The sequence below is a fragment of the Scleropages formosus genome, chromosome 1 (assembly GCF_900964775.1).
Source record: "Scleropages formosus chromosome 1, fSclFor1.1, whole genome shotgun sequence".
Taxonomy (NCBI): Eukaryota; Metazoa; Chordata; class Actinopteri; order Osteoglossiformes; family Osteoglossidae; genus Scleropages; species Scleropages formosus.
The window spans coordinates 21,499,552-21,526,385 of record NC_041806.1 but is presented as its reverse complement, the minus strand read 5'-3'; the positions used below and the strand labels follow the sequence as shown (position 1 = coordinate 21,526,385).

Genomic DNA, 26,834 nt, shown 5'->3' with positions numbered 1-26,834 from the left:
TTTTCCACATGCTATAAAAATGTAGAAATGGTGGCTGATGGGATCTAACCCTGTGCCCGCACTGTAGATTTCGCTGTTCAAGCGTCGGTCAACACTTGAAGGCAAGCAGCAGGAACAAAAAGGTGCGAAGACACCAAGCGCAGAGAAAGGTGGAGATGTGGAGAAGGGCTCCGATGGTGATGCTGAGCTGCAGCCCAGGGGCGAGGAGCAGGGAGAGGGGAGCACTGAAGCCAGAGCGTCTCGATCCACCACCTGCACTCTAGTATGATTCCTCTGGGGGAGAGCGTAGACTCAAAGGACTCACTCTTTGTGCCTTAACTATATGCATATATTTAAAAAACAAAACAAAAACCACTGACATTTCACTGGGTTCAGACCACTGGTTCAACTACGGTTTGTACATATAAGCAAAGCCAAGTTCAGTCCTTATTTCACACCTAGACACCTACAATTTCCTGAAACTGTATAACCACTGGCCTTTTCCCTTAGCTGTATTGATCCAAGGTCAATGTACAATATTATTTATGTAACAATGGTCAACTGTTTTTTGAACATTCAGTTACATTTTTACAGAAAGAATTTGCCACTACTGGTGTGTGTGTGTGTGTGTGTGTGTGTGTGTGTGTGTGTGTGTGTGAGAGAGAGAGCGAGAGAGAGAGTGAGGGAGTGAGTAAAGCTGTGTCATTCAGATGTATGCAGTGATTTGAGATTTGTATTTTTCAGTGATGAACCTGTGACTTTTATTGTTTCATGAGTGCAGGTATGTTTGCTGTGGCAAAACAATCTTTATGCACTGTTGCACTTTACGTGACATAATGTGTATTGGTAATACACATTATTATAATACACATTAGCACACTCAAGTCAAAATGTGTATTGTCGGTGTACCTGGACACGTTTTCATTTTACTGTGAATGGTACAGAGGGATTTTGTGTGAATAGGTTATAAACATGTTTATGATTTTGAAATTATTTTCATGTGATATCAGAATACAAATGGACTTGTGTTGTGTTTTTGCTCTTTGTGTTTTTTTTAATTCTCTGTGATTTGGATGGCAAGAAATAAATGTTTTTTAATTCATTATCCCACTTCACTCTTGTAATACTGTGCAGTCATATTACAGTGACCACTGAAAAACAAGGACGCAGTGATTGGATGGCAGTAATTCATATTTCCATTGCTATTTTTAGTGTGTAAGGATGTTTTTGGAGGAACTGGACTGTCCTTGCCTGTTCCAACATGTGGACTGGAACAAGGGCCACGGGCCCTGCGGGCTGCCGGCCCAATCCGACACCTGCTACCCAGACGGGTGGAAACACAGTACCTTCATGCAAAGGCATGTTCCTGCAGGAGGAAAACATCAGTATTTAGCTTCTGGGGGGGGGGGGGGGGGGGGCTGGTGTGGACTAAAATGAAAAGTCTAAATTAATAATTTAACTAATGCTTTAGTCAAAGGTATCTGTGTTCTTTCCTTTTGTGTGACCCACCGAAGCACCTGCTGCCCCAGAGCAAAAGAATTATACAAAATGAATTAAAAATGATGCAACTAAACTCCTTAGGGTTCCAAGTGGGTCTCGGTGATGATCCAACTGTGACACGTCAGTTTATCAGCGTGGCATTCCGGAACTCTTGACTGTGATCAAAAGGACCAGAAGGTGGTGTAGTGTTTAGGGATATTCCTTACCAACAGGAAGGTCCCCAGTTCGAATCCCGCTGGTGCTGTAGTACTTGATCCAGGTACTTACCTGGACTTGACACAGAAGGAACAACCTGCAATATAAATGGGTCAGTTATGCAAAGGTAACTGCAACGTTGGGAAAAGGCATCAGCTGAATAAAGGTGAACAAAAAGAAAAAGCAGTAAGAGTAGTAACGTTACTGCGAGGGACTGGGGTCCAGTCCAGGGTGTACCTCTCCTTGCCTAGCCCCCAGGGTTTCCGGGATAGGCTCCGGACCGCCACGACCCTTACAGGGACAAGCGGGCAGTGAAAATGAGTGTGAGTGAATAATAATAATAATAATACTAATAATAACCAGAGGTCAGCGTCCTGATGTGAGCTGCGGCAGAGGCTCAGGTTTGAAGGAAGCGATGAAGGTGTGAAAAGACACGCGTGTCCGTGGAAGCGCTCCGGTTCCCGCGCCCTGTAACCGGAGACTCTCCCACGGGTGCGCGGACCGGGAGGCGGGTCCACGGGGCAGGAACACGCTGGAGGCTCTGCGCTCCGCCGCTGTCCGAGATCGGAGTGCATGTGTGTGTATGTGTGTATGTGTGTGTGTGTGTGTGTGTGTGTATGTGTGGGGGGTATGGAGCCCTGGGTGATCGCCGTGCTTCTCGTGGTCGTGCGGTTCTCTTTCATCTGCGGATACGAAGGTAAGGCGCGCGCTCGCGCTTAATTTTCCCCGCCGCTGCGTGGTGAGAAAAGTTTTTTGTTTTTCCCACAGAAAAGGTAAAGCTCAGCGCAGCGACCAGAAGCTGAAGAAAAATAAGTGATACAAAGCTCCGCGTGCACACAGTTTGATTTTTTTTTTTGTGGCTTGGAAATTATTTAAAAAAAAAAAAAACTTTTCCTCAATTCCTGGTGTTTTTTCAGAGCGGGTCCCACACGCGCGGCTGCCCACGCCAGCAGAGTCGCGCTTTCCTGTGTACGTGGAAATACTGAATAGGCCGGGTTGGCACGAGGGCGCTCCGCCGTGGGCCGCGTGGGGGCTGCGTGGTGCACGACGTCCACGCGTGCGTGGGCCGCGGCCGGAAAATGGACGTGTGCTCTCGGCGCGCGAAAGGTCCGGCGGGTCCCGCGGGCGAAGTCGGCGGCGGAGTTTCGCGTCTCCTCTCGGTAAAAACGGTCCTTCACATCCCGCGACACACGGCGGCCGCATCTGTGCGGCAGATGCGCAGACACGCGCTCGGAGCGGAAGAAGGCGCAGCGTGGGCACGAGTGTCCGATCAGACTCGCGGATCGTGGGGTGGGATTTATGAATAACGGTTTCCACTGGAAGGGCTGCCACGTAGCACCGTCAACCCAGGACTCGAGTCGGAGCGCGCGGCGGGGACCTCAAACAGCGTGGGCTGCTTATTGCACTGCTCCGTGCTCATTTACATGGGGTAAAGGGCGTAAAGGTCGGCAGGGGGCGTAGTGGTTAGAGCCGCTGCCCTGCATTTGAATAATCCGGGTTTGAATCCCCCTCCTGCTGCAGTACCCTTGGTCAAGGTGTTGTATTTACCCTGGACTGGTCCAGTAAAAACTACCAAGTTGCTTTAGAGAAAAGTGTCAGCTGCATGAGTAAATGTGAAGAGGCTCCACGGCACTGGGGATCTGTGCATCTCTTTCCAGGAGCAGCTGTCCAGTAGCAGGATTGGTGCTTGTTGGTTCTGGACCCCGTTGCTGGACTGGGTACACTTCCCACCTGGCTGTTCTCCTGATGCCTGCATCCTCCGCCGTGTGGGTTTGCGCTCCTTTGAGGGGCGTCACGCGTGTCAGGGTCGTTACCTTGCCTGTCAGGTCGATGTGGTCGCGATGCGAGTCGGTTGCTGAACGCCCGGACGCACACTGTCACGCGCTTGGGGCGAGTCGTGAGCGGACACCTTGGAACCACGTCTTAGGAATGCAGAGAAACGCACAAAGAGCATCGATCGTGTTCGAACCCACAGCCCAGGAGCTGCGCGGCACAAGTTGACGATAACAGGCACGTACCTGCGGGAGTATGAGTCCTGGTATGCTATAACGAAGAGCTGGGCTTCTCCGATGTCTTTCATCACATTTATTCAACACTTTCCACCAGAGTGACTTACAGTGTATCGGCTATGGACAATTATTTACCTACATTGTTTACCGATTATTTATCTGATGTGCTGCTTTAAAGTATGTGAACCCTATACGGATAACCGCACACACACAGTCTGAACCACTTGTCCTATAGAGGGTCACAGGGAGCCAGAGCCTAACCCAGCAGCACAGGGCATAAGGCTGGAGGGGGAGGGGACACACCCAGGACAGGACACCAGTCCATCACAAGGCACCCCAAGCGGGACTCAAACCCCAGACCCACTGGAGAGCAGGACCTGGTCCAACCCACTGCGCCACCACATCCCCCTAGGGATAACTATTACTCTTAAAATGAACACACACACACACACACACACACACACACACACACACACTTTCAGAACCACTTATCCCATACGGGGTCACGGGGAACCGGAGCCTAACCCGGCAACTCAGGGCGTAAGGCCAGAGGGGGAGGGGACACACCCAGGACGGGACGCCAGTCCGTCGCAAGGCACCCCAAGCGGGACTCGAACCCCAGACCCACTAGAGAGCAGGAGCTGGTCCAACCCACTGCGCCACCACATCCCCCTAGGGATAACTGTTACTCTTAAAATGAATACATTCCTATGATTTACACACCTGATTCTACTTACCTACTTGGTTTAACCAATACAATTTGGGGCTGAATTATTTTTCCACCTGCACTACTACCGTGTTTCTGCTAGACACACGATTTCCTCTAAAGCGACATACGGAATTGGTCGTTACACACGTGTTACGTCACACGAGAAACACTGATTCTCATTGACTATTTTGTGGTAAAATGAAGGGACACTAGAAGTTTACACACTGTCACACAGCTGGGTAAGTTCTTACTGGAGCAATCCAAAGTGACAGTGCTACAGCAGGACAGGGGGTTCGAACCTGTGACTTTAGAAGCCGAAGGGAACAGCGCTAACCACTATGCTACCCGCCACTTAATTAATTGCGCCTTTCGTTCATCGAGAAAAACCTGAATGCAATAAATGACGTGTGGTGAGCTTGGGATGGAACTGGATGTGGGATGTATCGTGTGGAAACGGCTCCGGACGCCTCTTCCGTTCTGCAGGTTGTCACACGCAATAAAAGCTGTCGCAGTTGGATTTATGGCAACAGCGTAAACACAGGCTGTCAAACTGACGCCGATCACGTTTCGTTAGTGAATTGTTGACTTGGCGCCAGGAACAACCCCCCGTTACGGTGCGGCCTTTGACACCTGATGACTCCAGCATCCCAGAGGATGACGAAACACTGTAGCCTCTCTTCCCATCTGTCCCCCGCCCATTAAAAATGTGTTGGCTTTGCTTTCCCAACACCGATTCGCGATGCGGTACGTTACCACGGTACTCACAGCTACTAGAATGATGGCGCTGACATTAAAAACACATGATTTGTCACACTGTAACGTGTCCAGTGAAGTTAACAGTTATTTACGTTGACGTTTAAGAGGCATTAAAATTAACCACGGTACATTCTGTCTAACTGACACAATCCATGAGGTTCTTTTTACTGCTTGTGTCTTTTTTTTTTTTTCCTTTCCCGTTCTCCTCCTTTAATAACGTGAAATGAGGTTATATGAAAGTAGCTTAGTATTTTCTTTAAAAATTTGGTTAAAAGAAAAAAAATAAAGCCATTGTAAAGTTTGGATGGATCTGACGTACAGTAAAAGCAGGGAAATCAGTAAATCCATCAGATTGAAGAAATTAAAAAAATATATATACATACATGTATATGTATATATATGTGTGTATATTAAAAAAAAATATATATATATATATGTATGTAATAAATAATAATGGCTGGCGTTCCTGCTCAGCGGAGCAGAAGCTGACTCCAGGCCATCTTATTACAAATTCCCTTGGCCCGCCTCATGCGGACTGTATGTCTACATCTAAGAATGTGCCTCCATTTCTGTGCGCTCAGCACAAAATTCAAATCAGTGCGCAGAGAGCGAGCGAGACAACACCATTTTATTTCCCTAGAGCCTTGCCGCTTTCTCATTAGCCCCCCCATAACACTAAATCCTCACCGGTGAGGGTAGTCTTATAGCTGCTCCTTTTCACCGTGTTCCTGTATACAAGGAGCCCTTTCACTGTGCAACGAGTATAAAAAGCACCTTGATTCTGGTTTAATTAAAAGGAAAAAAAAAAAATCTGCCTTTTACCCTGGCTACCGCACAGCTTGGGCCGGGGAACCGTTGACTTGGAAGGGTTACTGTGTAACAGTTTGCTTCAGATGTCGCTGATATGGTTCGAATTATGTGGATAAAAGTTGCAAAGCGACGCGGCTCGTTGCGAATGGAGTGCGGAGATTTAAGCAAAATATGGGGGGGTAAAGCTGAAGGGATCTGGATACACGGTGCTCTTACCACCGCGTGTCTCTACACGTAATGACTGTAGAAGGCTCTGCGGTCCTGGGGAGACCTCGCTTTACCTTGCTTTTGCCCAGTCTCTACATTCTTTATGTGTGTACAAGTATGTGGCTCATTCGCTGACTCAGGATTTGTGCTTTCAGTAGTCTGTTCCGGAACTCTCACGCCGGCTTTGCCTCCGGTCTGTCTTCGCCTCGTGGTCCGGGGCAAACCCTTCTCTCCGTCACACAGGGACTTAAATGGGGGAGTCATGGCAACTAGGTGTTTGTTAATGGTGACTAAGTGTAGGTGTTTGAGTGGCTTGGTTACCAGCATGGTAAGTAGGTGTACGTGTCGGTGTGTGCGCAGCGTTCCATATATGGTAATGGTCATGTGTAATGCTCCACAGTGGGGTGTTTATGTGTGTATGCTGCTCCCGCGTGCCACAGAGTGCGGGTGGTTTTCATCAAGCAGAAGGGAGATCCACGTTTCAGGGTGGCACCCCTGGCTTGGAGAGCCTGGACTGTTGTGTCATCATCCCCTGCTAAGGTCTTGGATGGAGTGATGATGCTCCTGCAATGGGTGCCACATGTGCTCACAGTGCCCACACCCCTGGGGCATGCGCCACCCTACAGCGCCGTAAGGAACGGTCCTGGGTACGGCGAAGGAGTTCCATTTCTCTTTTGATTTTTGATTTTTTTTAAATGACTGCCGCTGCTCTGGAGGTGTCATCTTTGGCTGTTGATGGGATTTCTTCTGTCTGGCAGATAGGCGTCGCTACGAGTCAGAGCATCGCTGGCTGAAGGGGTACCATTGTACTGCCAGAACCGCAGCCATGCCAGCCGTCTCGTAACCTCTTAGGAGCAACTGGTCGCATTGGTCCGCCGAGGTGTTAGAAGTGACAAGGCCATGATAGCGAGAGGATGCGTGGAGCGGCGGTCACGGTGATGTTTGAAATTCGAACCGTTTCCCAGCTGGACCCTGCGGGATGGTGTCGGGTCCATATATTGTCCATCACACGCTTGGCTCCCCGCTGGACAAGCTTCTCCCAGAATATGTGTCCCGTTTCATGGGCCACCATTGTGAAATTCAGCTACAACAATTTGAGTGGTTATGTGCTGATATCGCATCTGAAAATGATTTTGAAAAGTCTTGTTCTGTTGACTCTTGGCAAAACATCTATAAAGCAATATTGCTGTTGCAAGAATGAATTGGTTATGTGTGCGAGAGCTAACCAAAAAGCACTTTGAGCCTTTACGAATGTGTGCTCAGGGAGAACAATAGCGAGTTTCAAACTTTGGCATTTAATACATTCATGTTTCTGCTTGTTTGCAGCATCAGCATGGTAAGTGAAGCACACTGCTGTTATATCCCAAGGCAACATATTTTATTCTGCCCAGTTCTTCTCACTGCTCTGTCTTCGCAGATGTGTTTTACGGTCTGCTTGTCTCAGTATTTGTCCGTCGCTCTTAAGTTCACGTAAGGTGTAAATGTTCATGCACCATAACTTTAAGATCATACCCAGATAAACCTTTACGCAGCTAGTCCTGTAATGTAACGTAAATGTTTATATGTATCTCAAGAAAAAAAAAATTACGAGGAAGGTGATCACGAATCATGGATATTTGGATAAAGTCGTATGCAGCTGTTCGTGTGATGAACATTGGTTCGTATGGTGGAAAGCAACAAACTGACTTCGCTTAAGAATCACACGTCTGCATCTACGTCTCTCTTTCTCCTAATGTAATGAACACGTTGTATTTTCGATGAGATGTACGTTAGTTTGGAGAAAAGCATCTGCTAAATGAATAAATGTAAATGTGTTTCCGCCAAAAAGCTGCTCGTAAAGTGCATTTATACAGTAGCTCTACGTTCTGTTGTGTCCCAAACCTTATGGTCTATGTATCCATCAAGTCTTCAAACTGGACACTTCTGTACCGTATCTGTCGGCAGAGATGGATGGACACCGTCACGTACACTCGTTCCAGGATATTTTAGTACGTCTACCTTTGTGGGACATAAGAGCACTTTCTGTGTCTCAGCAGGTCTTCTTACATTTACATTACCTTTATTCATTTAGCAGACGCTTTTCTCCAAAGCGACTTCCACTGAATTCTACGTAGTGTTATCAACCCACACACCTTATTCACCAAGGTCATTTACACTGCTAGATACACTGGGTCACTCATCCATACATCAGTGGAACACACTCTCTCTGTCATTCACACGCTATGGGTGAACCTGAACAGCATGTCTTTGGACTGTGGGCGGAAACCAGAGCACCAGGAGGAAACCCATGCAGACAACATGCAAACTCCACAGACCGAGCAGGGATCGAACCCACATCCTCTTGTGGACGTACCTGTCTTAGTGACAGGTATGACTGTCAGGCCTTAACGTGTATTTTTGTGTTTGGTTGTCCACAGGACAGGTGTACTTTACGTTTTACTTGTCCAGTCAGGCTGTGTACCAGTCCTATAATGGAACATACTGGAAAGGCAGAGAGAAGTAAATGTCCAGGTTTAGATCATCCTTGTAAATCGTGACGAAAACAAGGCGATCGGGGCATAACGTGAAAATGTGTACTTAGTGAAAGGCTAGGAAACGAATAAATCAACCTGGAATAGCAAGATATTCGGTGATTCCGCTTTGTCTTTGACAAATTTGGCAATTTCCTAAGGAGAAAACAGTTTAGAAATGAAAACGGGAATAGCGCGATTCATAATGTCACATAGTTTTTCTTTTTACGTGGGCGTCGTTTTGTATCAAATTTCTTAGCACGCACATTCTGAACCGCTTGTCCCATACAGGGTCGCGGGAGCCTAACCCGGCAACACAGGGCATAAGGCCAGAGGTGGAGGGGACACACCCAGAACGGGACGCCAGTCCGCCACAAGGCACTCCAAGCGGGACTCGAACCCCAGGCCCACCGGAGAGCAGGATGCAGTCCAACCCACTGCGCCACCGCACCCCCCAAATTTCTTAACATTTCCCTTTAATTCATTGTCCATCGCACAGGTCTGAGAACGATGTGCGACTATGACAGTTTATGTGGATGTACGCATGATTCGTGGCGTCTGTGGCGAGTGGCGAAGGCCCCTTATTCCTTTTTCTGCATCAAAGCGGTTTGGAAGAACACGCGTCTTCAGTCCCTCGAAACAGCCGGACATTCCGCGTGAATCCGTGAAATAAACACGCGGGGGACGAGCGAGGTCGGCGTGACACGGATGAGAAATACCGCTCGGAAAGGGAATCCCTCCGGTGCTTTGCCGAGGGATCGTGCGGAATACGGTCGCGCACCACGTCGACTCTGGGACATACGTTTTCAATTATGCTGCGTACAGGGAGAAGTACCTTGTTTTATAGAGCTGCAGTGCTGTTTTTTAGATACTCAACTGTATGCTTCAAATGTATATACTTTCACCCACACATTCAGCTGACACCTTTCTCCAGAGCGACTTACAATGTTAAAATACCTACGATTATTTATGCAGCTGTGTAATTTTACCAGAGCAATTTAGAGTAAGTACCTTACTCAAGGGTACTGCAGCTAGAAGTGGGGTTTGAACCTGCAACCTTGAGGTCTAACAGTAGCAGCTCTAATCGCTATGCTAGCGGGTGTCCTTCTATGTCGAGATATTGTACTTGTATCCTAATATACTTGCATTTGTATCCTAAAATATACTTGAAATGTATATTGAAAGGGGGTGCGGTGGCGCAGTGGGTTGGACCACAGTCCTGCTGTCCGGTGGGTCTGGGGTTCAAGTCCCGCTTGGGGTGCCTTGCGACGGACTGGCGTCCCGTCCTGGGTGTGTTCCCTCCCCCTCTGGCCTTACGCCCCTGTGTTCCCGGGTAGGCTCCGGTTCCCCGTGACCCCGTATGGGATAAGCGGTTCTGAAAATGTGTGTGTGTGTGTGTGTGTGTGTGTGTATCCTAATATACTTGCATTTGTATCCTAAAATATACTTGAAATGTATATTGAAAGGGGGTGCGGTGGCGCAGTGGGTTGGACCACAGTCCTGCTCTCCGGTGGGTCTGGGGTTCGAGTCCCGCTTGGCGCGCCTTGCGATGGACTGGCGTCCCGTCCTGGGTGTGTCCCCTCCCCCTCTGGCCTTATGCCCTGTGTTACCGGGTAGGCTCCGGTTCCCCGTGACCCCGTATGGGACAAGCGGTTCTGAAAGTGTGTGTGTGTGTGTGTATATTGAAATGTCAAACCACCAAAAACACTTTCATTTCTGCACAGTGCAATTTTTCCATCACGTTTCTTTTTCGCGGCTCTTGAGATGTTCGTAACGTCTGAATCTGAAGTCTCTGCTGCTTTAAGCTCTTTTCCCGTAATTCGCTTTGCGAGGATGACGTGTGCCCGTCCATCCCGCAGCAGGGCTGGAGCAGGGTTCTCAACCGCGTCTGTGCGACGTAAACATTTTGCAGGCGTCTCCTGCTCTTCCCTGTTCCACGCACTGTAAGTGTCAGCGAACCTTTCATCCGTCTTAATGATAGGCAATGGCGGGAAGCTGGGTTTCTGTTGGGCGTCTGTGTTCAAGTGTGTGTCCGAGATGTGCGCGGATCGAGGTGTGTTGGCTGGGTCGTGGTTCCGACCCGAGGACTGGAGCGCTCCCCGCTTTCCCGCACGTGGCAGTAAGTACTCATCTGCGGGACCTCATCCGTCATGCCGTTGCTTCCCAGCCCGGCGGCCGCCGCTGGCGTTGGACGATGAATCCCGCGTTTTTACCCCGAGTGGAAAAAACCCAAGGTCTCCAAGGAGATGCGGTATTCGACCACACCGGCACGGAGGGGGCTGCGCTCCCCTGGCTTCGAGCGCGGAGGGTCCGGCCTCCTGGCATCCGAGGCACTGCTTGCGAAATCGCCTTCCCTTTGGATCTCGGCCATTCCCCCGTCTCTCTCTCTCTCTCTCTCTCTCTCTCTCTCTCTCTCTCTCTCTCTCTGTTCCCCCTGTCTGCCTTTCCCAGGATCCGGTTTCACTGCCCATGGAGACGACGAGGACTCTTACGCTCGCAGATACAAAGGTGAAGGCTTCCGCTAACTCCTAACGCTTCACTAATACCTTGCAGGCCGCAAGCGCCGCTTGGTCACGTGAGCTTGGCGCCGCCACCCGTGACCGAGGGCACACGCTGACACTCACGTGCACGCCGACACGCCTAAACCGGGGAACCCGGGCGAAATCGAGGCAGTGATAACAAGCGAAGCCGCGGAGTCGGTGGTAAATGCTCATTATGACAAAACAAACCTAGTTCATTTCTATATCAAAGTACTCGTTGGAAGCCTGTGCAGTTTGCACACATTTCATGCAGGAAAGCATGAAGGAAGATTTTTTTTTTAAATCACATTCATGAAGATGTCTGCATAGAAATATCTCCCTCTGTTTGTGTAACGCACTTTTTGTATTGTTTTTGGAGATGTACGTCACTTTGGAGACAAGCGTCTGCTAAATGAATAAATGTAAATATAAATGCACATATACAGTAAATTAATATATAAATGTAAATATAAATGTACATATACAGTAAATTAATATATAAATGTACATACACACACACACTTTCTGGGCCGCAGGGAACCGGAGCCTAACCTGGCAACACAGGACGGGAGGGGACCCAATGAGGGGACCCACCCAGGACAGGGCGCCAGTCCATCACAAGGCATCCCAAGCAGGATTCGAACCCCAGACCCACCGGAGAGCAGGACCCGGTCCAACCCACTGCGCCACCATACCCCCCTCGCTGTACATATACAGTAAATTAATATATAAGTTTAAATATAAATGTATATAAACACACACACACACACACACATTTTCAGAACCGCTTGTCCCATACGGGGTCACGGGGAACCGGAGCCTAACCCGGCAACTCAGGGCGTAAGGCTGGAGGGGGAGGGGACACACCCAGGACGGGACGCCAGTCCATCGCAAGGCACCCCAAGCGGGACTCGAACCCCAGACCCACCGGAAAGCAGGACTGTGGTCCAACCCACTGCGCCACCGCACCCCCCTGTATATAAACAGTACATTAATATATAAATGTACATATAAATGAATAAATAAATGTAAATATAAATGTATATCAGTACCACCAGGTGGCAGTCTTTGACAAACTGGGTTACAACCACATTTCACATTATTATAATATTTGCAAAATATTACACAGTTGTTAGAATTCATAGCAGTTTTGGTCAGATTAAAAAAAAAAACACTTTTACATGCTAATGTTAAGGGTTCTAATGGGCTCATTAAAGGATGCTGCCAAGACACTCTCCATAAATTCTTTTTTGTTTCAGACATGCATACATCTCCAGAAGAGCTGAATCTGAGCATGAATGTTTAAACAAAGCCTTGTGAACAATGAGGTCATGCATTTATTTTGTTGTAATGCAACACACAGAAACTTGGAATGTCCTGGAAGTGGGAAACATGGAGGAAGAGAGCTGTCTGCGGGATTTACATTTATTTGTTTAGCAGACGCTTTTCTCCAAAGCAACTTACAATTATTTACCCATTTATACAGCTGGGTCATTTTACTTCAGCAGTTTAGGGTAAGTACGTTGCTCTTAGGTACTAGAGGTGGGATTGGAACCTGCAACCTTTCGGGTCGCTGCTCCAATCGTTACGCGACGAGCACCATAAACTGAGCTATTTACTAAGCCCTGCAGTAATTGCTTTAATATAAAGGAATGATCACATTGCTTTAACGCAAGCTCAAGTGAATTTAGCAGCGACACTAATTATACACTCTCTTAAAGTCATAAAGGTTGCCCAAGGTTCAGCGGACATTAGTCGATGATGAACGCGCCTTTCAATTTAATGGAATCGACCGGGCCCGGATCCTGTTCGGAAGTATCTCTGCAAAGTTTCGAGTTTATAATCACGAGTCGGAGTTCATTTCCGACATTCAGCCAGGGAGGTCTGGCACAAATTCAAAAGGCCAGATATTAATTGTGTGCTTTGGCTCCGGCGGCGATCGTGACGGGGATCCGTTCTCGTTTCGGTCGCGCTCCTGCTCTCTCTACTTCCTCGATTCTGCTAAACTGCACGCTACTCTGGGAAAGTCCTCCGGGGATGTGGTAAGTAAGGCAAAGGGCAGTGTAATATTCCACGGCATTGCCGCTCGGCCGTGCCGTGGAATTTACAAAGACGGCGTGTCGTGCGCCGCGGAGGAGCCTTTATTCGAGGGGCTGCGGGGGTGAGAGTCCGGACGATCGTTTAAAACGCTCACCCCAAAAAGATGTTCAAGCCCTTTTATATAGGAGTCGGTTATCGATTGGCCTTTCTGGATTTCTTCGCGTTCTTAACGTCGAACTCACCTCTACGTGTGTTCCGGACGCATGACGAGACATCCGATCAGCTAAGTGTCTTTTCGCCTTAAACTCCCACAAGCGTGCGCGCGTCGCACTGGCCGCGAGGGCGGCACGGGTCTCCCGTGGGATTTCTCTTCAACGCGTGCTTTGTGACAGGGTTCGGATGTCTTTTTTTTCAGACTTTGACTTTTACGTGTAACTCCAGGAATGATTGAAGGCTTTCGGGGTTACTCGAGGCCTCGCTGTGAGTTATCGACATCGATGGCGGTTTTGTACGGTGCCAACGATCCGATTTTCACTCCCCTCCCTCTCCCTCTCCCTCTATGAAAGGAACCCCCTGGTGCGCTCCCCTCAAAGTGAAACACGGCCATGCGAGCTGCCGCACGCCGCGGGGGGAGTACTACAAGAACGTGCTGAGCACCCGCTGCAAGATCCACTGCAAGAAGGGCTACGAGGTTGAGGGCCACCATGAGGTCCTGTGCATGGCTAACAGGCGCTGGTCCGGGAACTACGCGTGTCGGGGTGAGGGTTGCAGGGTCGCAGCCCGACTATTCCGCTCCTTTCTGGAGTTCCACAGTCTGTCTGTTTCTATTTACGTTCATTTATCTATCAGACACTACTAGTTCTTTGCAAAGTGACTTCCAATGACTCTATGTAGTGTTATGAGGCCACACACCTTATTCACCAAGGTCATTTACACTGCTAGATACACTGCTTACAATGGGTCACTCAGCCATACAGCAGTGGAGCACACTCTCAGTCGCTCACACACTATGGTTGAACCTGAACAGCATGTCTTTGGACTGTGGGAGGAAACCAGAGCACCCAGAGGAAACCCACACAAACTCCACACAGACCGAGCAGGGATCAAACCCATCTCCTCTCGCACCACCCAGGCGCTGAGACAGCATCGCTACTCACTGCGCCGCCGTGCCACCCCACGTTCAGTGAACTTAACTTGAAACGATCATACTTGGGCTCATCGTTTATAATTTTGTTATTTCAACCAAGTGTCACTCAGTATTTGACAGCAAGCGAAGCGTCGTGGTTGTGTAACTGCGCGAAATGTACTGTGAAAGAGGCCTCTTTAATAGTGCTGTAAAAAGGGGGTTAATTAAATGGCCCCGTGCCGCAGCTCCTCTTTGTAGCGCTCGCCTCTTATCGCCTCCCTCGTACCTGCAGAGATCCGCTGCCCGAAGCTGTCCATGCCAGCCAACGGGGGCTTCAAGTGCTCCGACGGCTCGTACTTCAACTCCAGGTGCGAGTTCTTCTGTTCGCCGGGCTACACGCTGAAGGGCGAGCGCACGGTCACCTGCATGAGCGGCAAGACCTGGAACGGGGGCCAGAGCACCTGTGTGGGTGAGTGCCTGCGAGTGGGACTCCTCCAATCAGGTACGTGGAGGACGGCTGGAAGTGGGTCCTAGAGCTGCATTTACCAATCGCGTCCCTCCCCGAATCTCTAAGAATAGGACAGCCGGCGGTGGTCCCGGAGAGGCGGGGCTGGCGGGATTAATAGCTGGGGGGGGGGGTCGGTTCTTGCCGCAGAGGTTAATGGGAGCTGGACTGAGAGCAGGATAAATCTGTCATGTCCTGCAGGGCCACGGAGGTTTTAGAACAGTGGTGGTCCAGCCCTGGTCGGACAAGGTAGCGGTTTTATTATATTTACCGAAATTAAGCGGCGAAGGGCATCAGCGCTGAGAAAGGTAAAGGATATTTCCCGTTTCTCATTGGGTTAAAGCGTTAAAGCGGAGCCGTCTATGTTCCGCCTCCCTCCCCCTCGGCGCCTCGCGCGCTTTCACTGTGGAGCTGTGTGCTACGTGGCAGGCTGACGGGGCACTGGGCCTCGCAGTCTGCTCTAGCAAGATAATGAACTACCTGCCTGCGAGGGCAGCAGGGTACGGTGTAGCGAATATTTTAATTAGCATTTAGGGTACAAGGTAACTGCCTTTTCATCATGTGGCAGAGCTCACAAGATACGTGGGCTTACATTTAGCGGACGCTTCTGTCCGAAGCAAATTCCAGTGAATCCTATGTAGTGTTATGAGCCCACACACCTTATTCAGCAAGGTCATTTACACTGCTAGATACACTACTTACAATGGGTCACTCATCCATGCATCGGTGGAACACACACACACACACACACACACACACACACAATAGATGAACATGAACAGCATGTCTTTGGAGTGTGGGAGGAAACCAGAGCACCCAGAGGAAACCCACACAGACACAGGAAGAAGATGCAAACTCCACACAGCCTAAACAGGGATCGAACCCACATCCTCTCGCACCACCCGGCTGCCGTGAGACAGCAGCGCTACTCACTGTGCCGCCGTGCCGCCGTGCCACCGTAAGGAGGTGGCCGACGGCATAGATGTCGAGTCTGCGGCGGCTCCGCGTGCCCGTACCAGATGTGTCTGAGACAGCTGTGCTCACATTCCTCCTTCGCGTCACGGGAGACCGAAGTCGCTTTGCTTTAACCAACAATTGTTTGCATTATTATGAAAGCATCAGCCCTCATGCGCCCTCATAAACTATCGCTTATCCATGTTTATTGTACAATTAGAAATACGGACGGTCCCGATTTACGACGAGGTTACGTTCCCCGAAACCCACCGCAAGTCGAAAATGCGTTTAATACACCTAATACACACCGCTATGTGACAGCTGAGGAGCATCAGTAATTTTAATCGCGAAACCTCCACCGAAAAGGTCTTTCTACCGGTATCCCAAGGGACACCCAAGGGAGGTACTGAAACGAGTACTACGGTATACGAGGTAAATTCGTCAATGACAGCGAAAGAGGTTTGTTTGTGTTCTTTCTGAAGGCTGCGAGGTGTGCTTAAGGGGTGCGGGTGGGTTTGAAACAAACATCGCTGCCTAAAGGGTTTCTCTCTCTCTAGAACATGAGCCAGAGCTTCAGAGGAAAGCTTTTAATCTAACAGCCCGGGGCTCGAGAGCGACGCTCGCGCAGATGGTGGCGAAGCGTTTCGTTGGCCTGCCGCCGCCACCGCCGAATAATAAACCCGTAGACAAGCAGCACGTCCCTCAAACCGGAGGGGAGCGCTCCGTCCCTCCCGCGTGGCAAACGGCAACCGGCCCGTGTCGCCGGCGGGCGCTCCTGTCCCTCTCGCCTTCGGAAAGCACGGCTGCGAGACACGGCACGGCGCTTCGGGCCTTTTCTCATTTCGCCTAGCCAGTAAAAGCATTGCCGTCACGTACCCGCGACTCTCCCGCTCCCCTCGAGGGCCTCCGCGCCAGCGGTCGTAGGAGCGCGTGCCTCCCACTCGCACCCCCGGCCTGGAACACGAGCGCCGCCACCGCGAGAAGTCACGTTCCGCTGCGGATGCCCCGTTACCATCGGCCAAAAAACGGACGGCTGGATAAAAAGCCGCCTTTTTTTTGGAAAAATGTCACGCGGATCCGAGCGACGAGGAGCGTCGATCTGCCTGAAAACGAGAAAAGGAGAAACGTGCCGCCTGCGAAAAATCCGTTTCGGATGAACGGTTCTCCCATATTCCCGATTTGCTCATCGAGCCGTTTTTGCGCGACGGGCCACGCTGACTGTGAATACCAGTGTGCAGCGTGGTAATAAGGGCAGCGCTTATGAGTCACTCTGGTGCCTTTTTTTCCAAATGACCTTGTCGCAGCTCTGCGCAGTCCTTTTTAATTCAGGAACAACCTTTACGCTACACTCTCCCCACTTTCTACACTCAGCTTAATTTTAATTTACATCACATTTACATCACTAAGTAGTGTTTAGCTGACACCTTTATCCAAGGTGACTTACGCCAACGTTAGATATGCTGCACTACACTCCCTACAGTCATTCACACATTTATAAAGTAGAGCAATGTTTCACGCACACACACACACACACACACACACACACACACACACACACTTACCCTATGGGCAATTTTACAGTCATCAGTTAACTTGAAACATGTCTTTGGAATGTGGGAGGAAACAAGAGCATCCACACAAAACATGGGGAGCACACGCAAACTCCATACAGTTTGAGCTGGATGTAAACCCACACCCAAATCCACAAACTGGGTACTGTGGGGCACCAGTGCTACCTGCTGAGCCACTGCGTTGCCCATGATGTTGGCTTAGGATTTAATGCCTGATGTCCAGGGCATTGTGGGTAAAATATACATGCTTACGGGATCATTCGGTTCCTCCGGCTGGCACATTGGCCGCTCGGGTCCCCAACTCGGCGGCTGCAGTTAGACGGTGGTTCTCCCCACAGACTGAGCGGGGATTGCCGTCCCGACCCTTTCGTTCACGGTCAAAGACAGGCGCCACAGCAGTTAAGGTCCTGAACTCCTCACCAAGACGTTACTCATTCTGTCTTCAGGGTGGAAGTGAACCTAAAAATTGCTGCAGCAGGAGATCCAGCTTAGCTGATGGGTGAAATAAAAAGAGAGCGATCCGAGTCGATTCGGATCTTTGGGTCTGTAAGAATAACTCATAATAACTGTGCGCCGACTTTTTCCCTTCGCTTTGTTCCAGACATCGATCCTCCCAAGATCAAGTGTCCCAATGTGAGGGACAAAACAGCAGAGCCTGGGAAGCTGACGGTGCGGGTGACCTGGGATACGCCGGAGGGCAAGGACACGGCCGACGGCATCCTCACAGAGTCAGTGTCTTCGCGCGCCTTCGCCGCCGCCGCCGCTCAGGCCGTCCCGAGAGCACCGGTCCGTCCCATCGCCGCGGCGGAACCCTGTGACCCTTTCTTGTCTCCTTCTTGCAGCGTGATCTTGAAAGGGAAACCTCCGGGCTCTCACTTTCCAGAGGGCGACCACAAGATTTCCTACACCGTGTACGACCGCGCCGGGAACAAGGGCTCCTGCAGGTTCTCGATCCGGGTTCGAGGTCCGTCGTTTCGCATGCGCTCCGCACGCAGACTAACCGCCGTGAACCCTCGACCGAACGGGCTGAAAAAGAGCTCCGTGTCAATAAACGGTGCCAGAACCGGGACGCTCGTCTGCGAACGGTCGCGGGGCGAGAAGGCGCCGAGGGCGAAGCGGCCTCTTTAAAAGAGCACCCTCGGGAGGTCCGCGAAGAGGACCAGGGTGGGGGAAATACCATAATTCTCGGTGCCTTTTACCCCGGAGTCAATGTTTGTTTGTTCAATGCAGCGCGAGGCTGCGAAAGCTCTAAATCTCAAGGCCCATAAACACGGTGGTAGAGGATCGATAGTGTTCGGGATTAAGGCAGCAGCCTCTCACCGCTGTACGGCGTGCCCTCGTGCGTGTCTATCTGGAGCACGACTCGTGGGGGGGGAGGGGGTGCCGTCACTCCTTCCGATCAATTTGTACCTTGTCAGGCTAATGACGCGTAAAAGAGACAGATGCGGCCTTGTTTTTCGGCTGCGGGCCTTATTCGTATTAAAATAAATCACCGCCAGCGTTGCTTCGCGTCCGATCCGTTGCTTATTAAAACGGACGCCTTTGGAAAATGGTTCGGCTCTCTGCCATCATCGGTAGATTTTATGCAATACCGAAGTGTGCAATTTTCATTCATCATTGCATTCATTGGGTTGTTCCGCTCTGTGACATTTTATTGTTCGTGTCACCGCAATACAGACAAACTGCGAGGCCGGGAGTTGGAAAATACTGGGCTGCTCGCGGGGGTTGGGGGGGGGCCACAGGGGCGCTCGTGCTGCGGAAGCGCCGCGAAAGACCGCGCTGTCCGTCAGTGAAAGCGTAGCTTGTCAGAGGCACGCAGCTGGAGTCTGCATTTCATGGGCGTCACGTATACAGGTTAAACACTTCATACGTGTTAAAGACAAGTGTGTGGTGTGTAAAATCGGTGTGAAAAAACTCAGCCTGTCAATGGAACTGTGGCCGATATCGTAGAGGGTCAAGGGTTCAAATCCCACCTCCAGCTGTTGTACCCTTGAGCAAGGTACTTACCCAGAGTTGCTCGAGTAAAAAAATTACCCTACTGTATAAATGGATAAATAGTTGTAAGTACCTCAACGCCGTAAGTCGCTTTGGAGAAAAGCATCAGATAAATGAATAAATGTAACGGTCAAAAGAAAAGGACCGCTTGTGTAGACTGACCGCACCTGTCGTCGTCTTGTCTAGCAGTCTCTTGGTCTATGGTTACCCCCCCTTCACAGCGAATGTGACAGAACCCGCAGCCTTCATGTACTTAAGAACTTGTTATATCATTAATTCATGTGCTCTGTAACTGGTGGTTAATAATTCATGCTTTGCTGCAGCTGACTGAGCTGGAAATTCAATTTCGCCACATGGGATTGGGAATGATTGTTTAGTTGTAATTTCCCTGCCGTCTAGGTCACCGTGTTCAATATAATGGGACGGTGGGTCAGTGTTGGGATGTAACAGTAAAATCAGGCGATCTCTTCCCACCCTTAACTGCTGCTGCTCAGCGTTGCTCTGACTTCCGGAGTTTTCACCCTGGTAATACTGCCGTGTACTCTATCCCCGTGCAGTGCGGCGGTGTACCCCGCTGACCCCCCCGGACAACGGCTACATGAAGTGCGACAGCGACGGGGACAACTATGGCGCCACCTGCGAGTTCTTCTGCTTGGGCGGGTTCGAGCTACAGGGCAGCAAGGCCCGCGTGTGCCAGTCCAGCATGACGTGGGCCGGCGCCGAGACCACCTGCATACGTGCGTCAGTCGTCCGGCAGGCGGGCTTCGTCCTCTAAGCCGATTCTTTTTGTCCAAAAGCGCTTGTACGGCACAGTTTTGTGTGTTTAGGCAGTTAGGTTCTTAAGTGATGCAATTGAGGGTAAGTGCCTCGCTCGAGGGTACAGTAAGCTGAGGAAGATGGATGCGTAATCTCATCCAGCCTCTTTTGTAGCGAGCTGCAAAGCACCGCGATGGATGTAGAAGAGCGTTTCTCGTTTCGCTGGAAAGCCGCTCTCGGAGGAGACATCGCTCGTGCCCGTTTGTGCACTTGAGGACACCGTTGCGTGTTGCGACGTGGAACGGTCCAAGAAGGGACTTTGGATGCTGATCTCCTCTGATTTGGAGTAGGGATGAGCAGAGATGCTGTGCAGTTGAGATGTTCTCCACAAGCGAGAACAGCCCCCAGGGAGGGGATCGGTGCACGTCGATCGGAGTTGCTCCAGAGGTCGATACGGCCGGCCGCTCGACCGGGCCCTGCTATCGAGGGAAATTGAGTTGGATCTTTGACGTCTCGCTCAGAAAAGTTCCAGCTTTTGTTCGTGCGAATGCAAATGGATAAAAATCTGTGCATGAACTAAGCGGAAGCATAACGTGCATTAATGTTCATTTATGTTTTTTTTCCTTCTAAGTTTTATGCTCAGTTTTAAGTACAGTGCGGTCCTCAACTGCACACGCAAGCAGGATTTCTTCAAAAATGACGTTTCGACCCGGAGTGCACTTACCTGCTCGGTGACGTTAGCGATCGGCTAAGTGTGTCAGCTCCGCTGTGTGTGTGTGTGTGTGTGTGTGTTGACCGGCATCTCCCTTTGACCCCCCCGTCCCCCCGCCACCCACAGCCATGAACATCAACGTGGGCGTCCGCACAGCTGCTGCCCTTCTGGACCAGTTCTATGAGAAGCGCCGCGTGCTCATTGTCTCCGCCCCCACGGCCGCCAATCACTACTACAGGTTTCAGATGGACAACCTGCAGGTGAGACTGAAGACATAGTAGCTGCATCCCCTTGTTGGATTCGGCGACTTATCGAACGCTTGAGCCCCAGCTATTTGACGGCACCGTCGCGAAAACACAACAGTCACACCGGTGTTTTTTACACTCTTGCTGCTGAAGGCTTTACCTCGCTTGGACATACGCTGTCTACCATTCTTTCATAGCCTCATACCCTTTTCATAGGAGCTTTAAGCCTCAAACTTTTTCAACATCCTGCATAAACAAGCACTAACATAACATAATGGTGGAACAGGATACACACAAAGAATGCAGAGTTTATATAACTTTATACCATGTATGTTAGTGTGATTAGAAGTGAAATTAATTTTCTAAGCCTGGAAGGAGGGGAGGACTGTCAACCAAGATTTCCTGCATTTAAGTTGGTGCGAGGCATGGCAACGTGTTGACTGCTGGTTTTTGCAGACTTATCATCAGATGCCTCGTTTGTGCAGCAGGCCGCATGTCAGTCTTGTAATCTGAAGGTTGCGAGTTTGAGCTTCATGTGGGGCATAAAGCTTTTTCAACACACACTAATATGCATTATCAACAATGATGCTGGACTTTTTGCAGCTAGAATTTGCAGTGATCCCTCCAAGTGCATCACTTGCACTGTCACTTTTAATTATTTTGGCTATTTTTTATTTATTTATTTATTGGGGGTGTGGTGGCGCAGTGGGTTTGGCCAGATCCTGCTTTCTGGTGGGTCTGGGGTTTGAGTCGTGCTTGGGGTGCCCTGCGATGGACTGGTGTCCCGTCCTGGGTGTCCCTCAACCCCACACACAGCCCTGTGCCCTGTGTTGCCGGGTTAGGCTCCGGTTCGCCGCGACCCCCACTTGGGATGAGCAGTTTCAGACTGTGTGTGTGTGTGTGTGTTGTCTATAGTCTATGGAGAAGCACTCAAACAAGAATTTCATAGTACTTTGTACACGGTACTTGTACTTATGACAACAAACCTTGAACTTGAACGAGCAGCACATTACGGTCAAAGGATGTCAGGGGTCATGCTGAAAGCCATTCTTGCAATCCTTAAGCGGAAATATTATTTTTTAATTAATTAATTTATTTATTATGCATTTTAATTATTTTCCTGTTTTCCATATGTTCTCTACATTTTTAAGTTTAGTTGTTAAAGAACTATATTTTGCATTTTTCTAAGAAAGTCATTTCTGTGTCTGTAGTTTCCCCTCAGAGTGAGAGAAAACGTATTTTATGCAGAGCAAGAAATGTGTGGGAGTCCATTGTGTGGACCCCGTCCCCCACAGTGAGTCAGAGAAGAGTTTCTTTGACCTGGATGTTGGACTTGTCAGCCGTAAATGTATCTAAGTGCCGTTTAATTGCTGGTTCTGCGACAGTTTAATGACAAATGGAAAATTTCGGTATAAAAAATGCATGGAAAGCACCGAAACAGAAACTGAGCACTTTTTGTTTCCCAGAACCTATTTTCTTTGAGAAACACTGAAAAAAAAAAAAGAAAGAGTTCTAAAAGCATCGAGCTGTATGTTTATCATAACAGCAAAACCTTTTAGGAACACAATGTGAATCATCTCACTGGCTCCCTTTTTATCCCTGATCCTGATTCATCACGTTATTTTTCGCAATTTCTCCGGATGCTTATTGATTCTGAGCAGAGGCTGTGTTCTGTTGACTTGTTCTAGCTAAACATAACGTTTTATAGTGTCATGTTTGCCTGTGGCTGTCCTCCAGCATGCCCAGTGTGGACTGGACCTGAGGCATGTGACGGTGATCGAGTTGGTCGGGATCTACCCAGCACAGATCGGCCGCATCCGACACCGGCTCATCCCCCCCGGACTGGCCCTGCAGCTCAGGTACCCTTCACATCGCCCGCCAGCAAAGAAGCAGATTTAAAAATATTCACCGAGGGAAGTCTTCACTTGCAGTATGACTCCCCACAGCGCCATAATAGTGTTCTTAGACCGCATTGGCCTTCTGTGACGAAAAGGCCCATTGAACGCAAATTGGTCGGTATTCCTTCGAGTAGATGAGATGGTCGGAGTCTTCTGCCCTCACCGCTCACAGCGACATCTGCGTTCGGCAGGGTACCTGTGGTTCTGCTCCTAAATTCTTGTGCAGAGCTCTCCTCCAGCTGTATTACATAATAAGCCCGGAGCTCGTGAACTTAAGAGAAGAAGGTGACCAACAAGACACACTGATGCAGGTGTGCGCTTTGCTAAAGCACTAGACTGGCTATAACCAAAAAGGATGAAAAGTAAAAAAAAAAATTAATACACACACGTAAACTCGCGTATTTTATATAATTGCCAGTAGAATACAAAGAGCCTGTGCATCGTTCACACTTTTATATTTCTGTGCCTTCCAGCATCAGCACCTAGACATGGAGAAACAGTTCTGAAACTAAGGGCTGTAAGGATACAGATTTGCCCCTTCCCAAGTGTTTGGCGATTAAATTTGATCAGAACTTTTGGTCACTTGTAGCAGTTTATGAATGGAGAGTAAGAGAGAGAGAAAAAATGAAACCAGTGTTGTTTTTGTGTTATTTTGCTTGGTGTGAAAGATAATAAAATATACAATTACAGGTATGAAAAGTAATTGCCCTTTTAGTAACTGGTTGTGCCACCTTTAGCTGCAATGACCGCAACTAAAAGTTTGCTGTAGCTGTTCACCAGGGTGTCGCGTCACTATGGTGGAATTTTGACCCACTGCTCCGTGCAGAACTGCTTTAAATCCCCAACAATTGCAGGTTTTATAATCTGCTCTTGCCAGCATCTAACAGGATTCAGTTTAGGACCATGCCATTCCATAACTTTAATTTTACTTCCTCCATTCAGATGTTCGCTTGTTTGTACGTTTGGGATCGTTGACTTGCTGTGCGACCCAGCTGCGTTTCGTCTTACTACGATACTGGTTCGATTTTTTTTCTCCCGTCCGCCTCCATTCATGTGCTGCCGGAACTGATTAAGCGATCTGAGCAAATTTAACATCAAAAAGCTATAAAAATAGAAAAAAAAGTGGAAAGGAGGTAAATACTTTTTCATTGCAGCGTATGTGAATGCAGAAGGTAGCATAGCGCTTAAGCTGACATCCACTTGTAGGCTTGTTGTTGGTTCGAGTCCACTCCCTCACTACTACCGTAGCACCCTTAAGTAGGGTGTTTGCCCAGAACTGCTGTAAAATACGAGCAGTAAATGGATGAAATACTATAAACTGCTTTGGATATATGTCCCAGCAAAGCAATGAATGGAAGACAGTTACTCGGGATATTTGTATACAGGTGGTCCCCGACTTACGATGAGGTTACGTTCCGCGAAACCCGCTGTTAAGTCGGAAAATCGTAAGCTGAACCATCGTAAGTCGAGGAACATCTGTATTTCCCTTAAAAACCTTTCCATTGCTGTGCCTCTGTCCTTAGTTTATGCGCTTCTGGTCTTTGTAATGCGCAAGCGACCAAGTTGGAAGGTCTTGGTCAACGCTGAAGAACCACATTTTAGCTGCATCGGTACTCTTTGAATGTGTTTCCGAAAGCCTGCGCGTGAAGAACTTTCCCGTGACAGCGTAGCCCTGTGTGTCTGTGCGTTACCAGGCTCTTGCTCCAGATCTCCCACAACAGCTACAACATGGTGCTGATAGACAAGCAGGGCATCGACAAGATGCGCTACACCTTCCCTATCACGGCAGCTGAGCTCTTCGCAACCATCGACACCTTCCCCCTGCGCAAGGAGGAGATGCTGTTGCAGCAGGAGGCCGGCCAGACCTGCCAGTCCTAAAGTGCTGACCCGCTGGTCACCCTGCATGATGGTCCCAACTACTCTAAGGGGTGGGGGGTCTGTGGGCCTCCGTTGCCCTGCAGGACAGAAGAGCACTCAGTGCGGCAGAGCCCAAGGGTAATACAGAGGTGCGGTGTAGACATGCTGTGGTTCGACCCAACCGAAGGCCTCCTTTGTCACAGGAGTCATTCCCTGTTTTCACAGTTTCCTTTCTTGACTTTTCTCTCTCTCCATGGACATCGCACAAACCCCTGGCAATTAACACTCGATCAAAAAGGACTCTGGGCACTCAGCATGTGTGATCCATACCTGTTCTTTTCTATGGTTAATTTTTTCTCGGTTTATAAACGGGCGAAAAAATTTTTTTCTTATGGTTTTTACCGTTGTGGTTCTCAGAGAAGCAACTTGAAAGTGCCACAGTTTTTTTTTCTTTTTTTTTTTTTTTTATAAAGTATTTATATTTCTGCCTATCGAAGCTTCCCCGACCTTCTGGGGTACTTTAAATTATATCGTTGGAATCCTGGTTCTGCCTTCTTCTGGCACAACAGTATTTGCCTGAGATGAGCAAATAGGGTTCATAGTAAATGTTTGCAGTGTGATGTAATGCATGTTAGTGGCCTGGAAAGATGCGAACAAACAGTGAAAACACGTACGGTGCTATACATTAGTTTGGCTGTGTAAATACATTTAACCTTGACAAGTAAAATGTAAAGAACCTTTTCTTGTAAACTCGCTCATATTGCTGTTTATCTCATGTTTTTCATACCCCTTACAAATAGCCTACAGTGTTTATAATTTTATAGCGAGTCATTTTAAAGTGAGTTACATGCTTGGGGATGAAACCTTTTTTAATTTAGTGAAAATACTCGAATAACAGAGAACAAAAAGAAAAAAATACACTTTATATGTTCTTGATTCCATGTTATCTGATTGATTTCTTTTAAAAACACAACACGTCTGTAACATCTGTAGACTAGCAGAATATTGCACTTCATTTCATACACAGGAGACAGTTGGCGGATGAACTGAAGTTAAATAGACAGTATACGTCTGTGGATATTTGCAAATTAAATTGCACGAGAGCATGACGTCACAAAACATCAAAATATATTCTATAATGCTGAGCAAACATCATGCCAGTTGTAAGTATATTTCTGAACTTGTTCTATTCACTTGAACAGTGACATTTCAGAGACATGAGTAAATGCCATTTCCAAAGCTAAATCTTCAAGGTTCATCTTTAAAATGTCCCATTAATGTCTTAAATACAATCACATGTTTTCATGACATATTGTAAATGACACGACAGCTATCAAGCAAACATATGATGAGGCTTTCATACTTTAAACCAGCAAAATAACAGTCCAAAAAATAAAATTCTGTTTTTTAGGTATTGGAAAAAAAACCATAAAGTAGACAAGGTTGACTGAGGTTTGATTCTGAAGTCTTTTAAAGGGTTGTACCTCAAGCGACAAAGCCGTTGAAATGCGAGCAATGGTAAAAAAAAAAAGAAAAAAAAAAAGAAAAACATTATTTGTTGCTGGATCAAGGGAATGCACTGCTTGAAGTCCTTAACTCTCACCTATGACTTAGTCAAAAGATATTTCTCCATAAAGGTCATTATTACAGTTCAACACTATAAAACCTACAATGTTTGTGCCAAAACTCTAAATGCTCCACCTTTCTTCCTGGAGGTCAACAGGTTCAAGTTTCACAGCCGAGTATATAACATGTTATGAAAACTCTTTTGATTTGATTATAAAAGTAGAAAATAACTTTTTTTAATGTAAGAAAATGGTACTGTGTGCTAAGTGCTGGACTCTCTTGTGAATGTGATATGTCAGTAAATAGAGACATACCCCAATTAGCAGTGTAAGGCTGAATTGAAGTAACACTGTTGGCCTGGAGAAAGCAATAATGAGACGAAATTCATTCATTACATGCAATTACATGTGGTCCC

At 48.5% G+C, this 26,834-nt stretch overlaps 1 protein-coding gene across 1 annotated transcript; it reads left to right on the top strand.

Annotated features, from left to right (window-relative positions):
* The first annotated feature begins 1,975 nt into the window (after positions 1–1,975).
* srpx (sushi-repeat containing protein X-linked) lies at positions 1,976–26,390 on the top strand. Its single transcript, XM_018750185.2, has 10 exons — positions 1,976–2,371; positions 11,127–11,183; positions 13,801–13,992; positions 14,653–14,829; positions 17,992–18,118; positions 18,233–18,354; positions 19,943–20,122; positions 20,980–21,113; positions 22,836–22,957; positions 24,691–26,390. Exons 1-10 carry the CDS (start codon positions 2,248–2,250, stop codon positions 24,872–24,874), a joined length of 1,419 nt encoding a protein of 472 aa, XP_018605701.2. The 5' UTR covers positions 1,976–2,247; the 3' UTR covers positions 24,875–26,390.
* Positions 26,391–26,834: the final 444 nt, after the last annotated feature.

Bases quoted from the DNA above. Each gene is read 5' to 3' on its own strand.
- srpx (XM_018750185.2), top strand. From the start codon at position 2,248: ATGTGTGTGTATGTGTGTATGTGTGTGTGTGTGTGTGTGTGTGTATGT. The intron at 18,119-18,232 runs GTCAGTGTCTTC...TCCTTCTTGCAG, and splicing joins GCCGACGGCATCCTCACAGA to CGTGATCTTGAAAGGGAAAC. The intron at 21,114-22,835 runs GTGAGACTGAAG...GCTGTCCTCCAG, and splicing joins TTCAGATGGACAACCTGCAG to CATGCCCAGTGTGGACTGGA.